Below are 12,813 nucleotides of genomic sequence, written 5' to 3'. Positions count from 1 at the left end.
CACTAGTGGAAAAAACACATTTTAAATCACACATTTTAAATCAGGTGCTATCCACCTGATTTAAAACCTTCAGAATTTAGGACCCGCTATTTTGCTTCTTAAGTGAATAAATACTAAATCAGGTAGACTGATTTAAAAGAATTATTTATTATAAAAAAAAAAAAATATTGTTTCCCTCTCTTCTCTGTGAAAGAAAATCCCTTTCCCCCCTTTATTTTCATTTAGCAAAATTGATTTCCCTCTTGTTTTTTTTCATTCACCAGAAAACCCTAACATCAGAGAACTTGTTCTTCACTTTCTCTCTATCACGAACACAGAGACTTTTTCACTTTCTCTCTTCACGAACCCTAACATCGCAGCTTCAAATCCATCGCCGCTTCCATCGCAGCTTCCATCGCAGAGCAGCTTCTCACACGAACAGAGCAGCTTCAAATCCATCGCCGCTTCCATCAGAGCTTCAAATCGACCAAATCAGCTTCCATCGCAAAGCCGCTTCTCACACGAACAGAGGTTAGTTGAACTTCAATTTCGATTCAAATCGACGATTCTTCAATGATTCTCATTCCAATTTCCCCTTTCGTTTAGTTCAATTTCGATTTAGGTCTTGTCTTCATTCTTCATTAATTTCTCGTGAGCTTCAAATTCTCTTCCCCGCTACCACCGCCATGTTCGCATTCAGTGGCCGGTGGTGTGTAGTTGTTTCTTGTGTGGTGGTGTTTTAGATGCTGTATATTAGTCGGATTTAGGTAATTTGTGTAGTTTTGTTTTTGTTTAATTGGAACTTGGAACTTGATTCTGGACTGCTTGGTTGAAATTTAGGGTTTTACACTTTTTACTAGTTATTCTAATTAGGAATCAGAATTATTCTAACTAGAACTAGAATTAGAAAGAGAATGATGGTTTAATTTTAGGATCAATTATACATATACAATAGCACTGTAGGAGCATATAGGACCCTGATTATCAAGCTGTTATGATTTATGAAATTAAGTGAAAGGGTTATTCCTAATCCTGAGCAAATTGGTGTGCAGAACATATAGTGTATGACATAGCCATGGACAAGAATGATTTATTTTGGAAGGAGTAATGATTTAGTGATTGTATTCTAAACAGGCATTTATATTAACTGTATTTGTTGTTAATGGACAAGAATGCGAGATGTTGCTCGGTTATTTTTTCGGTTGATTTTGCTGCTGCTGCATATTTGTGCAGTCTGTTTTCTTCTTGTTTGCGGCCTTCGATTCAGTTGAGGCATGTTGGCTCTTATTAGACTAGGCCGGTTGTTCAGAGTATGAAGGCTGATAGGGTGTTATGTGAAGGTTGATTATACTGATGTGGTGGGTACGTAGGTTGTACTTAGGAATCTTATTGCATAGGTTCCCTGTGTTGAGTTTGGTGGAAGTGTTCATTTTGAAATTTGTAGCTTGTCTGCATAATTATGCAGTAGTAGTTAAAAAGAGGTACTTGGTTTGCATTCATTGTATTTACTTTAGCTTGTGACTTTGTTTTGTAGTACTTTTCTCACTTGCATATCTCTTGCACTTTTTCCGTGTTTAATGTTGTGCTTTCTTTTTAGGTGAATACTCCGTACACATATTATGTGAATATCAAGGACTGTTATATGAAATTGATATGTAATGGTCTTAGACTTTAGTTTATTAATTTTTATAATCATTATATGAAAAAGGATAACACACTAATTATGTAGCATATAGCAGAAGTAGTTCATTTTCATAGCATGTTGATTTGAAAATAAAATAAAAATAAAATATTTATATATAATTGAATCTAGGTGATTATTGTAGTGTTTATAAATTTTAGTTGTTTTGTTCTTTGACTTAACCCCTTTACGATTAGAACCATTTTCACCTGATACTTAATTATCGCATTCTTGCTGTTTTAGTATTTTTTTTTTCTTTTCAGAAGTACGTAGTAGTCATGGATCGTAGTTGGATGAATTCTAACCGTTTGAGTATAGATTATAAGGAAGGAGTGAACAAGTTTATACAGTTTGCTTTTGAAAATCTTCCTAATAACAACGGAAGGTTTTATTGTCCTTGTATGAAATGTTTTAATATTCCCAAGTTACATTTTGAGTTGATAAAAAGTCATCTTATTTGTCACGGGGTTAACCAAAGTTATACCAAATGGATATGGCATGGTGAGTCGGTAACCGATCCAATTGCGTCAAATACAAATGAAGTCGATGTAGATATGAACGATCAGCTAGATGATATGATCCGTGATATAGGCCCAGAGTCTTTCCAGCGAGCACAAATGTATGATAATTTGCGCAAAGACAAAGAAGACACATTGTATCCGGGGTGCACTAACTTCACACGGTTGTCTGCGGTGCTGAGATTGTTCAATTTGAAGGCGAGAAATGGATGGACAGATAAAAGCTTCACTGAATTGCTTGAGTTGTTGAAAGAAATGCTTCCAGAAGGTAACACATTACCCAATAGTAACTATGAGGCGAAGAAGATATTGTGTCCGATGGGTATGGAGTATAAGAAAATACATGCATGCCCTAATGATTGTATATTGTATCGAAATGAGTTTGAAGAGTTGAAGAGGTGTCCTAGGTGTGGACTATCACGCTACAAAGTGAAGGACAATGATTTCAATTGTGATGGAAGCATACAACACCCTCCTGCGAAGGTGTTATGGTATCTTCCAATAATTCCAAGGCTGAAGCGGTTGTTCAATAATGTAAATGATGCGAAGAATATTAGATGGCATGCAGATGAGAGGAAATGTGACGGGTACGTTCGTCATCCGGCTGATTCTATACAATGGAAGAAAATTGATGCTTTGTATCCGGAATTCGGGAATGAGCCCAGAAACCTTAGGCTTGGACTTGCTACAGATGGCATGAATCCATTTGGAAACTTAAGCACCAACCACAGTTCATGGCCTGTCCTCTTAATTATTTATAATCTACCTCCTTCAATTTGCATGAAGCGCAAATACATTATGTTATCCATGATGATTTCAGGCCCAAAGCAACCGGGAAATGACATAGATGTTTATCTGAGTCCATTGATTGAAGACTTGAGAATGCTTTGGGAGGAAGGGGTTCATGTGTTTGATGCCCATTCTCGTGATTATTTCACGTTGCGTGCAATGTTATTTTGCACCATCAATGATTTTCCTGCATATGGGAACTTGTCCGGCTATAGTGTGAAGGGGCATAAAGCATGTCCCATATGTGAAAAACGCACTAGGTTCCAACAATTGAGAAATGGAAAGAAGACAGTTTACCTTAGGCATCGGCGATTTCTCAAACGTAATCACCCATATCGTAGGTTAAAGACAGCATTTAATGGAAGCTCGGAAAATGAAATTGCTTCACAAGCCTTAACCGGAGAGCAAGTTTATGACAAAGTGAAAGATGTCAATGTTATATTTGGGAAGGGCCAAAAACAGACCGCTGTGAAAAAAAAATGGAAGAAGAGGTCTGTGTTCTTTAATCTTCCTTATTGGTCGAGTCTAGATGTTAGACATTGCATCGATGTAATGCATGTCGAAAAAAATGTGTGTGATAGTGTAATAAGGTATTAGTTATTTTATCCATTTTCTGGTTACTACTACTGCTGGTTACTGCTATAGTTACTGCTATATAATTGTTATCTTATGTTGTCTAATATTTTATTTTAATTGTTAAGGATGATGAAGGAAAAAAGAAAGATGTCCTTCCATCTAAAAGGTCAGAACCCGATAACACATGTGCTGAAAAATTGATGTTAAAGATAATGTCGCGGAAGGATGATGTGAAGTTCAAGTTGGAAGGGGATGCATTTTTTTCTCTCCCAACCAGAGATATTATGGAGTTGTGTCTGAAAACACAAGATTTACGCATCTCTATTCTACGTATATGGGTGGTGTAAGTGCATTTATGTATCACTATTATACTCAATACTCAGTTTAATTTCCACATCTTCTGCAATTGTGCATTTACTGTTACTGCTGGCTACTGTTGGTTACTGCTGTTTTATAGTTTTCAATTTCAAATTGGTGGATTTGATTCCCTGTTATCGTGTTTTGTGGATCTGGATCTCATTCTGTTATCATGTTTTATAGCTTAATCAACTCTTTGCTTGAATTTTTGTTATCTGCTTCCTGCTTCCTGCTCCCTGCTCAATCTGATTTTTGTTATCATGTTAGGAATAATTTTAACTTTTATTTGTTGCTTGAATTTAGGTATATGAAACACCTTTGTACTCGGTTGGACAAGAGTAACATGTATGGTTTTATTGATCCTAATTTCATTCAACCACAAACTGATCGAGCTGGTTCTCAGTCTTACATAACTGAAAAGCTGGTTGAGAATGAGAAAGACTGTTTTTTTGTACCTTACTTACACAAGTAAGTGTGTTTGATTGTTATAATGTTTTTTACTGGATTGGTTTTCATTATAGGTAATCACACACACACATATATATCTATATATATATTAGAAAGAATTGAAGTTGACACATTTAATTTTTGTTTCTCAATGTAGTCATCATTGGCAATTGCTCATTATTGAGCCAAAAACACAAAATGTAATCTTCCTATGTTCAAAGGGGTTGAGGCCAGATAAAAATATTGTTCTTATTGTTGATTCGTAAGTATTTTATTTATTTATCTCATGTAATTTATGATGTGTTATCAGACAAATTTAATGAATATATATTTTATTATTGTAGAGCTATAAATGGATATAATATGTTGAAAGGTTCAAGAAAACAGAGAAAGCCAACATGGAAAACTACTCTCACAGTAAGTTAACAATTACATAAAGAATCTAATTTTTTGTTTTCTGCGATGGTGTTTCTCTGCTATCATTGTGTTTCTCTGCGATGGTGTTTCTCACAGTAAGTTAACTATTTTTTTTGTAGTGCCAAAGACAATCTTTCAATCATGAGAGTGGTTATTATGTTATGATACATATGTTGAACATTGTATCTGCCGGTATTGTTAATTCATGGAATCAGGTGTGTATCCGAATTTTTCAATTATTTGTGTTAATTGTGTTCTTTAATGATGATACAATATTCTAATATTATTTAACATTTATTAAGGTATTTGGAGACTCAACACCATTTCACGAGGACGAAGTTTCGAATGTTCAAGAACGTTTAGCAAATTCGATTCTTCAATTTGTATGAAGTAATTTGATTAGGTAAAAAATAACACTTGTATTTGTTACGTAGAAATGATGATGCACCGATGGTTTTGTGGTGTTTAAGGCCTCTTTGATAGCCTTGTTTGTCTTTGTAACAGGGAGGATTTTGATCCTGTGACTGCTGCATTGTAACAAGAGGATTTGGTGTTTTGTGCCTTTGGTAGGAGCCTAAGATTGTTTAGATTTAGTTTGGTTAGGCGTGTTTTGGTAGTAGCCTAAGATTGTGTAGCTTTGCTTAGGCGTGTTTTGGTAGTAGCTAGTCTAAGATTGTGTAGCTTTGCTTAGGCGTGTTTTGGTAGTAGCTAGTCTAAGATTGTGTAGCTTTGCTTAGGCGTGTTTGTGCTTTTGTTTGGAGCCTAAGATTGTTTCGTTTTAGTAGGAGATATTAAGATTCTATGGTACTTTTGGAATAGATTTTCATGAATATTTTGTAACTGAATTTAATGACAATTTGGTGGTATCATATTTGATTTTCTGATATTTTGTTTTTGAAGGATGTGTATGAAGTTTCAATTCAGTTATAATTATATATTTATGTACAATATTGTAAGTGAATCAGGGATTTGGAAAAAAAAAAAAAAAATAGTTGATGCTTTTAAATCGGGCAAACTGATTTAAAATAACTTTATTAAATTGGCCGAACCGATCTAAATTCGTGAATTTAAATCGGCCAGACGGATCTAAAATAACGCTATTTAAGTTGGTTGAACCGATGTAATTTAATAATTTAAATCGGGTCAGCCGAGTTAAAAAAGGCTTTAAAAAAATAGTATTTTTAAAAATATGGATCCGACCGATTTAAATAGCGTAAAAGAAATCGGGTTACCCGATTTAATTAAAACATTTAAATCGGGTTGAGGTGCCGATTTAAATCAAAGAAAACTTACTAAATCGACGGCTTCTAAATCGGTCGCCCAACCGATTTAAATAGCCTCTAGGAACCGATTTAAAAAGTGTTTTTTCCACTAGTGGCACTTCCTCGTAGGGAACTACCTATTGTCCTTCTTTCTTGTGGTGGAACCTGGGATTCACCCTCCCAGAAGTGATTATAGCCAAAACTAAAAAAGACATCTTGAATTTCCCACAAGAGTAAAACTATAATAGTATCCGACTCTCCATTACTCAATTTGTAACCATGAGTGATAGAAATGGAATTTTATTGGTGGAGTGGAGACTAATTTAGATCATACACATGCACAATAAGTTCTAACAAACACGGCCTTGAGGAAGAATTTACATAAAAAAGTACATTGAAATCTTCAACCATACTATACATCTTGTAATTCAGTCGTACTTTTCACTCACTGTTCTCGCTGCTTGCGAAGTGCGATTCCTTGCGTCGCATATCTTTATACACAAACAACATACCAACGTAAGAGCAAATTGTATATTGCAGTATTGGTAACCTTACAGTAATTTAGGAAAAACTGCAATACTAACTACAGTAGAAACCTAAGGATCAATATTAATTACATACCCAACACTAGTGGAAAAAACACTTTTTAAATCGGTTCCTAGAGGCTATTTAAATCGGTTGGGCGACCGATTTAGAAGCCGTCGATTTAGTAAGTTTTCTTTGATTTAAATCGGCACCTCAACCCGATTTAAATGTTTTAATTAAATCGGGTAACCCGATTTCTTTTACGCTATTTAAATCGGTCGGATCCATATTTTTAAAAATACTATTTTTTTAAAGCCTTTTTTAACTCGGCTGACCCGATTTAAATTATTAAATTACATCGGTTCAACCAACTTAAATAGCGTTATTTTAGATCCGTCTGGCCGATTTAAATTCACGAATTTAGATCGGTTCGGCCAATTTAATAAAGTTATTTTAAATCAGTTTGCCCGATTTAAAAGCATCAACTATTTTTTTTTTTTTTTTCCAAATCCCTGATTCACTTACAATATTGTACATAAATATATAATTATAACTGAATTGAAACTTCATACACATCCTTCAAAAACAAAATATCAGAAAATCAAATATGATACCACCAAATTGTCATTAAATTCAGTTACAAAATATTCATGAAAATCTATTCCAAAAGTACCATAGAATCTTAATATCTCCTACTAAAACGAAACAATCTTAGGCTCCAAACAAAAGCACAAACACGCCTAAGCAAAGCTACACAATCTTAGACTAGCTACTACCAAAACACGCCTAAGCAAAGCTACACAATCTTAGACTAGCTACTACCAAAACACGCCTAAGCAAAGCTACACAATCTTAGGCTACTACCAAAACACGCCTAACCAAACTAAATCTAAACAATCTTAGGCTCCTACCAAAGGCACAAAACACCAAATCCTCTTGTTACAATGCAGCAGTCACAGGATCAAAATCCTCCCTGTTACAAAGACAAACAAGGCTATCAAAGAGGCCTTAAACACCACAAAACCATCGGTGCATCATCATTTCTACGTAACAAATACAAGTGTTATTTTTTACCTAATCAAATTACTTCATACAAATTGAAGAATCGAATTTGCTAAACGTTCTTGAACATTCGAAACTTCGTCCTCGTGAAATGGTGTTGAGTCTCCAAATACCTTAATAAATGTTAAATAATATTAGAATATTGTATCATCATTAAAGAACACAATTAACACAAATAATTGAAAAATTCGGATACACACCTGATTCCATGAATTAACAATACCGGCAGATACAATGTTCAACATATGTATCATAACATAATAACCACTCTCATGATTGAAAGATTGTCTTTGGCACTACAAAAAAAATAGTTAACTTACTGTGAGAAACACCATCGCAGAGAAACACAATGATAGCAGAGAAACACCATCGCAGAAAACAAAAAATTAGATTCTTTATGTAATTGTTAACTTACTGTGAGAGTAGTTTTCCATGTTGGCTTTCTCTGTTTTCTTGAACCTTTCAACATATTATATCCATTTATAGCTCTACAATAATAAAATATATATTCATTAAATTTGTCTGATAACACATCATAAATTACATGAGATAAATAAATAAAATACTTACGAATCAACAATAAGAACAATATTTTTATCTGGCCTCAACCCCTTTGAACATAGGAAGATTACATTTTGTGTTTTTGGCTCAATAATGAGCAATTGCCAATGATGACTACATTGAGAAACAAAAATTAAATGTGTCAACTTCAATTCTTTCTAATATATATATAGATATATATGTGTGTGTGTGATTACCTATAATGAAAACCAATCCAGTAAAAAACATTATAACAATCAAACACACTTACTTGTGTAAGTAAGGTACAAAAAAACAGTCTTTCTCATTCTCAACCAGCTTTTCAGTTATGTAAGACTGAGAACCAGCTCGATCAGTTTGTGGTTGAATGAAATTAGGATCAATAAAACCATACATGTTACTCTTGTCCAACCGAGTACAAAGGTGTTTCATATACCTAAATTCAAGCAACAAATAAAAGTTAAAATTATTCCTAACATGATAACAAAAATCAGATTGAGCAGGGAGCAGGAAGCAGGAAGCAGATAACAAAAATTCAAGCAAAGAGTTGATTAAGCTATAAAACATGATAACAGAATGAGATCCAGATCCACAAAACACGATAACAGGGAATCAAATCCACCAATTTGAAATTGAAAACTATAAAACAGCAGTAACCAACAGTAGCCAGCAGTAACAGTAAATGCACAATTGCAGAAGATGTGGAAATTAAACTGAGTATTGAGTATAATAGTGATACATAAATGCACTTACACCACCCATATACGTAGAATAGAGATGCGTAAATCTTGTGTTTTCAGACACAACTCCATAATATCTCTGGTTGGGAGAGAAAAAAATGCATCCCCTTCCAACTTGAACTTCACATCATCCTTCCGCGACATTATCTTTAACATCAATTTTTCAGCACATGTGTTATCGGGTTCTGACCTTTTAGATGGAAGGACATCTTTCTTTTTTCCTTCATCATCCTTAACAATTAAAATAAAATATTAGACAACATAAGATAACAATTATATAGCAGTAACTATAGCAGTAACCAGCAGTAGTAGTAACCAGAAAATGGATAAAATAACTAATACCTTATTACACTATCACACACATTTTTTTCGACATGCATTACATCGATGCAATGTCTAACATCTAGACTCGACCAATAAGGAAGATTAAAGAACACAGACCTCTTCTTCCATTTTTTTTTCACAGCGGTCTGTTTTTGGCCCTTCCCAAATATAACATTGACATCTTTCACTTTGTCATAAACTTGCTCTCCGGTTAAGGCTTGTGAAGCAATTTCATTTTCCGAGCTTCCATTAAATGCTGTCTTTAACCTACGATATGGGTGATTACGTTTGAGAAATCGCCGATGCCTAAGGTAAACTGTCTTCTTTCCATTTCTCAATTGTTGGAACCTAGTGCGTTTTTCACATATGGGACATGCTTTATGCCCCTTCACACTATAGCCGGACAAGTTCCCATATGCAGGAAAATCATTGATGGTGCAAAATAACATTGCACGCAACGTGAAATAATCACGAGAATGGGCATCAAACACATGAACCCCTTCCTCCCAAAGCATTCTCAAGTCTTCAATCAATGGACTCAGATAAACATCTATGTCATTTCCCGGTTGCTTTGGGCCTGAAATCATCATGGATAACATAATGTATTTGCGCTTCATGCAAATTGAAGGAGGTAGATTATAAATAATTAAGAGGACAGGCCATGAACTGTGGTTGGTGCTTAAGTTTCCAAATGGATTCATGCCATCTGTAGCAAGTCCAAGCCTAAGGTTTCTGGGCTCATTCCCGAATTCCGGATACAAAGCATCAATTTTCTTCCATTGTATAGAATCAGCCGGATGACGAACGTACCCGTCACATTTCCTCTCATCTGCATGCCATCTAATATTCTTCGCATCATTTACATTATTGAACAACCGCTTCAGCCTTGGAATTATTGGAAGATACCATAACACCTTCGCAGGAGGGTGTTGTATGCTTCCATCACAATTGAAATCATTGTCCTTCACTTTGTAGCGTGATAGTCCACACCTAGGACACCTCTTCAACTCTTCAAACTCATTTCGATACAATATACAATCATTAGGGCATGCATGTATTTTCTTATACTCCATACCCATCGGACACAATATCTTCTTCGCCTCATAGTTACTATTGGGTAATGTGTTACCTTCTGGAAGCATTTCTTTCAACAACTCAAGCAATTCAGTGAAGCTTTTATCTGTCCATCCATTTCTCGCCTTCAAATTGAACAATCTCAGCACCGCAGACAACCGTGTGAAGTTAGTGCACCCCGGATACAATGTGTCTTCTTTGTCTTTGCGCAAATTATCATACATTTGTGCTCGCTGGAAAGACTCTGGGCCTATATCACGGATCATATCATCTAGCTGATCGTTCATATCTACATCGACTTCATTTGTATTTGACGCAATTGGATCGGTTACCGACTCACCATGCCATATCCATTTGGTATAACTTTGGTTAACCCCGTGACAAATAAGATGACTTTTTATCAACTCAAAATGTAACTTGGGAATATTAAAACATTTCATACAAGGACAATAAAACCTTCCGTTGTTATTAGGAAGATTTTCAAAAGCAAACTGTATAAACTTGTTCACTCCTTCCTTATAATCTATACTCAAACGGTTAGAATTCATCCAACTACGATCCATGACTACTACGTACTTCTGAAAAGAAAAAAAAAATACTAAAACAGCAAGAATGCGATAATTAAGTATCAGGTGAAAATGGTTCTAATCGTAAAGGGGTTAAGTCAAAGAACAAAACAACTAAAATTTATAAACACTACAATAATCACCTAGATTCAATTATATATAAATATTTTATTTTTATTTTATTTTCAAATCAACATGCTATGAAAATGAACTACTTCTGCTATATGCTACATAATTAGTGTGTTATCCTTTTTCATATAATGATTATAAAAATTAATAAACTAAAGTCTAAGACCATTACATATCAATTTCATATAACAGTCCTTGATATTCACATAATATGTGTACGGAGTATTCACCTAAAAAGAAAGCACAACATTAAACACGGAAAAAGTGCAAGAGATATGCAAGTGAGAAAAGTACTACAAAACAAAGTCACAAGCTAAAGTAAATACAATGAATGCAAACCAAGTACCTCTTTTTAACTACTACTGCATAATTATGCAGACAAGCTACAAATTTCAAAATGAACACTTCCACCAAACTCAACACAGGGAACCTATGCAATAAGATTCCTAAGTACAACCTACGTACCCACCACATCAGTATAATCAACCTTCACATAACACCCTATCAGCCTTCATACTCTGAACAACCGGCCTAGTCTAATAAGAGCCAACATGCCTCAACTGAATCGAAGGCCGCAAACAAGAAGAAAACAGACTGCACAAATATGCAGCAGCAGCAAAATCAACCGAAAAAATAACCGAGCAACATCTCGCATTCTTGTCCATTAACAACAAATACAGTTAATATAAATGCCTGTTTAGAATACAATCACTAAATCATTACTCCTTCCAAAATAAATCATTCTTGTCCATGGCTATGTCATACACTATATGTTCTGCACACCAATTTGCTCAGGATTAGGAATAACCCTTTCACTTAATTTCATAAATCATAACAGCTTGATAATCAGGGTCCTATATGCTCCTACAGTGCTATTGTATATGTATAATTGATCCTAAAATTAAACCATCATTCTCTTTCTAATTCTAGTTCTAGTTAGAATAATTCTGATTCCTAATTAGAATAACTAGTAAAAAGTGTAAAACCCTAAATTTCAACCAAGCAGTCCAGAATCAAGTTCCAAGTTCCAATTAAACAAAAACAAAACTACACAAATTACCTAAATCCGACTAATATACAGCATCTAAAACACCACCACACAAGAAACAACTACACACCACCGGCCACTGAATGCGAACATGGCGGTGGTAGCGGGGAAGAGAATTTGAAGCTCACGAGAAATTAATGAAGAATGAAGACAAGACCTAAATCGAAATTGAACTAAACGAAAGGGGAAATTGGAATGAGAATCATTGAAGAATCGTCGATTTGAATCGAAATTGAAGTTCAACTAACCTCTGTTCGTGTGAGAAGCGGCTTTGCGATGGAAGCTGATTTGGTCGATTTGAAGCTCTGATGGAAGCGGCGATGGATTTGAAGCTGCTCTGTTCGTGTGAGAAGCTGCTCTGCGATGGAAGCTGCGATGGAAGCGGCGATGGATTTGAAGCTGCGATGTTAGGGTTCGTGAAGAGAGAAAGTGAAAAAGTCTCTGTGTTCGTGATAGAGAGAAAGTGAAGAACAAGTTCTCTGATGTTAGGGTTTTCTGGTGAATGAAAAAAAACAAGAGGGAAATCAATTTTGCTAAATGAAAATAAAGGGGGGAAAGGGATTTTCTTTCACAGAGAAGAGAGGGAAACAATATTTTTTTTTTTTTATAATAAATAATTCTTTTAAATCAGTCTACCTGATTTAGTATTTATTCACTTAAGAAGCAAAATAGCGGGTCCTAAATTCTGAAGGTTTTAAATCAGGTGGATAGCACCTGATTTAAAATGTGTGATTTAAAATGTGTTTTTTCCACTAGTGCAAGGATCAATGTTTTTCCTA

The 12,813-nt window shown here is 34.9% G+C and overlaps 2 protein-coding genes across 4 annotated transcripts; one reads left to right on the top strand and one right to left on the bottom strand.

Annotated features, from left to right (window-relative positions):
- Window positions 1-234: 234 nt before the first annotated feature.
- LOC123910965 lies at window positions 235-5,648 on the top strand. Of its 2 annotated transcripts, XM_045962259.1 has the most exons (8): window positions 242-510; window positions 3,669-3,886; window positions 4,204-4,368; window positions 4,505-4,609; window positions 4,692-4,764; window positions 4,884-4,979; window positions 5,067-5,167; window positions 5,269-5,648. In XM_045962259.1, exons 2-7 carry the CDS (start codon window positions 3,744-3,746, stop codon window positions 5,151-5,153), a joined length of 669 nt encoding a protein of 222 aa, XP_045818215.1. In that variant the 5' UTR covers window positions 242-510; window positions 3,669-3,743; the 3' UTR covers window positions 5,154-5,167; window positions 5,269-5,648. The 2 variants fall into 2 exon arrangements, with proteins under 2 accessions (XP_045818214.1, XP_045818215.1); XM_045962258.1 differs by lacking the exons at window positions 4,204-4,368; window positions 4,505-4,609; window positions 4,692-4,764; ... (1 more) ...; window positions 5,067-5,167; window positions 5,269-5,648 and adding an exon at window positions 1,924-3,557 and having other exon boundaries at window positions 235-510; window positions 3,669-3,878.
- A 1,496-nt stretch (window positions 5,649-7,144) lies between these two features.
- On the bottom strand, window positions 7,145-12,542 carry LOC123910964. 2 transcript variants are annotated; one of them, XM_045962257.1, is made up of 8 exons: window positions 12,283-12,542; window positions 8,907-9,124; window positions 8,425-8,589; window positions 8,184-8,288; window positions 8,029-8,101; window positions 7,814-7,909; window positions 7,626-7,726; window positions 7,145-7,524 (listed from the first exon to the last, which is right to left on the bottom strand). In XM_045962257.1, the coding sequence occupies exons 2-7, from the start codon at window positions 9,047-9,049 to the stop codon at window positions 7,640-7,642; spliced, it is 669 nt and encodes a 222-aa protein (XP_045818213.1). In that variant the 5' UTR covers window positions 9,050-9,124; window positions 12,283-12,542; the 3' UTR covers window positions 7,145-7,524; window positions 7,626-7,639. The 2 variants fall into 2 exon arrangements, with proteins under 2 accessions (XP_045818213.1, XP_045818211.1); XM_045962255.1 differs by lacking the exons at window positions 7,145-7,524; window positions 7,626-7,726; window positions 7,814-7,909; ... (1 more) ...; window positions 8,184-8,288; window positions 8,425-8,589 and adding an exon at window positions 9,236-10,869 and having other exon boundaries at window positions 8,915-9,124.
- Between the last annotated feature and the right edge of the window lie 271 nt (window positions 12,543-12,813).

The sequence above is a fragment of the Trifolium pratense genome, linkage group LG2, assembly GCF_020283565.1.
Source record: "Trifolium pratense cultivar HEN17-A07 linkage group LG2, ARS_RC_1.1, whole genome shotgun sequence".
NCBI classification, from domain to species: domain Eukaryota; kingdom Viridiplantae; phylum Streptophyta; class Magnoliopsida; order Fabales; family Fabaceae; genus Trifolium; species Trifolium pratense.
The sequence above is the reverse complement of the archived record's forward strand: the minus strand, read 5'-3'. Positions and strand labels throughout refer to the sequence as shown.

Coding starts and splice junctions, on each gene's coding strand:
- LOC123910965 (XM_045962258.1), top strand. CDS start 1,939: ATGGATCGTAGTTGGATGAATTCTAACCGTTTGAGTATAGATTATAAG. Junction 3,558..3,668: donor GTGTGTGATAGTGTAATAAG/GTATTAGTTATT, acceptor TTAATTGTTAAG/GATGATGAAGGAAAAAAGAA.
- LOC123910964 (XM_045962255.1), bottom strand. CDS start 10,854: ATGGATCGTAGTTGGATGAATTCTAACCGTTTGAGTATAGATTATAAG. Junction 9,125..9,235: donor GTGTGTGATAGTGTAATAAG/GTATTAGTTATT, acceptor TTAATTGTTAAG/GATGATGAAGGAAAAAAGAA.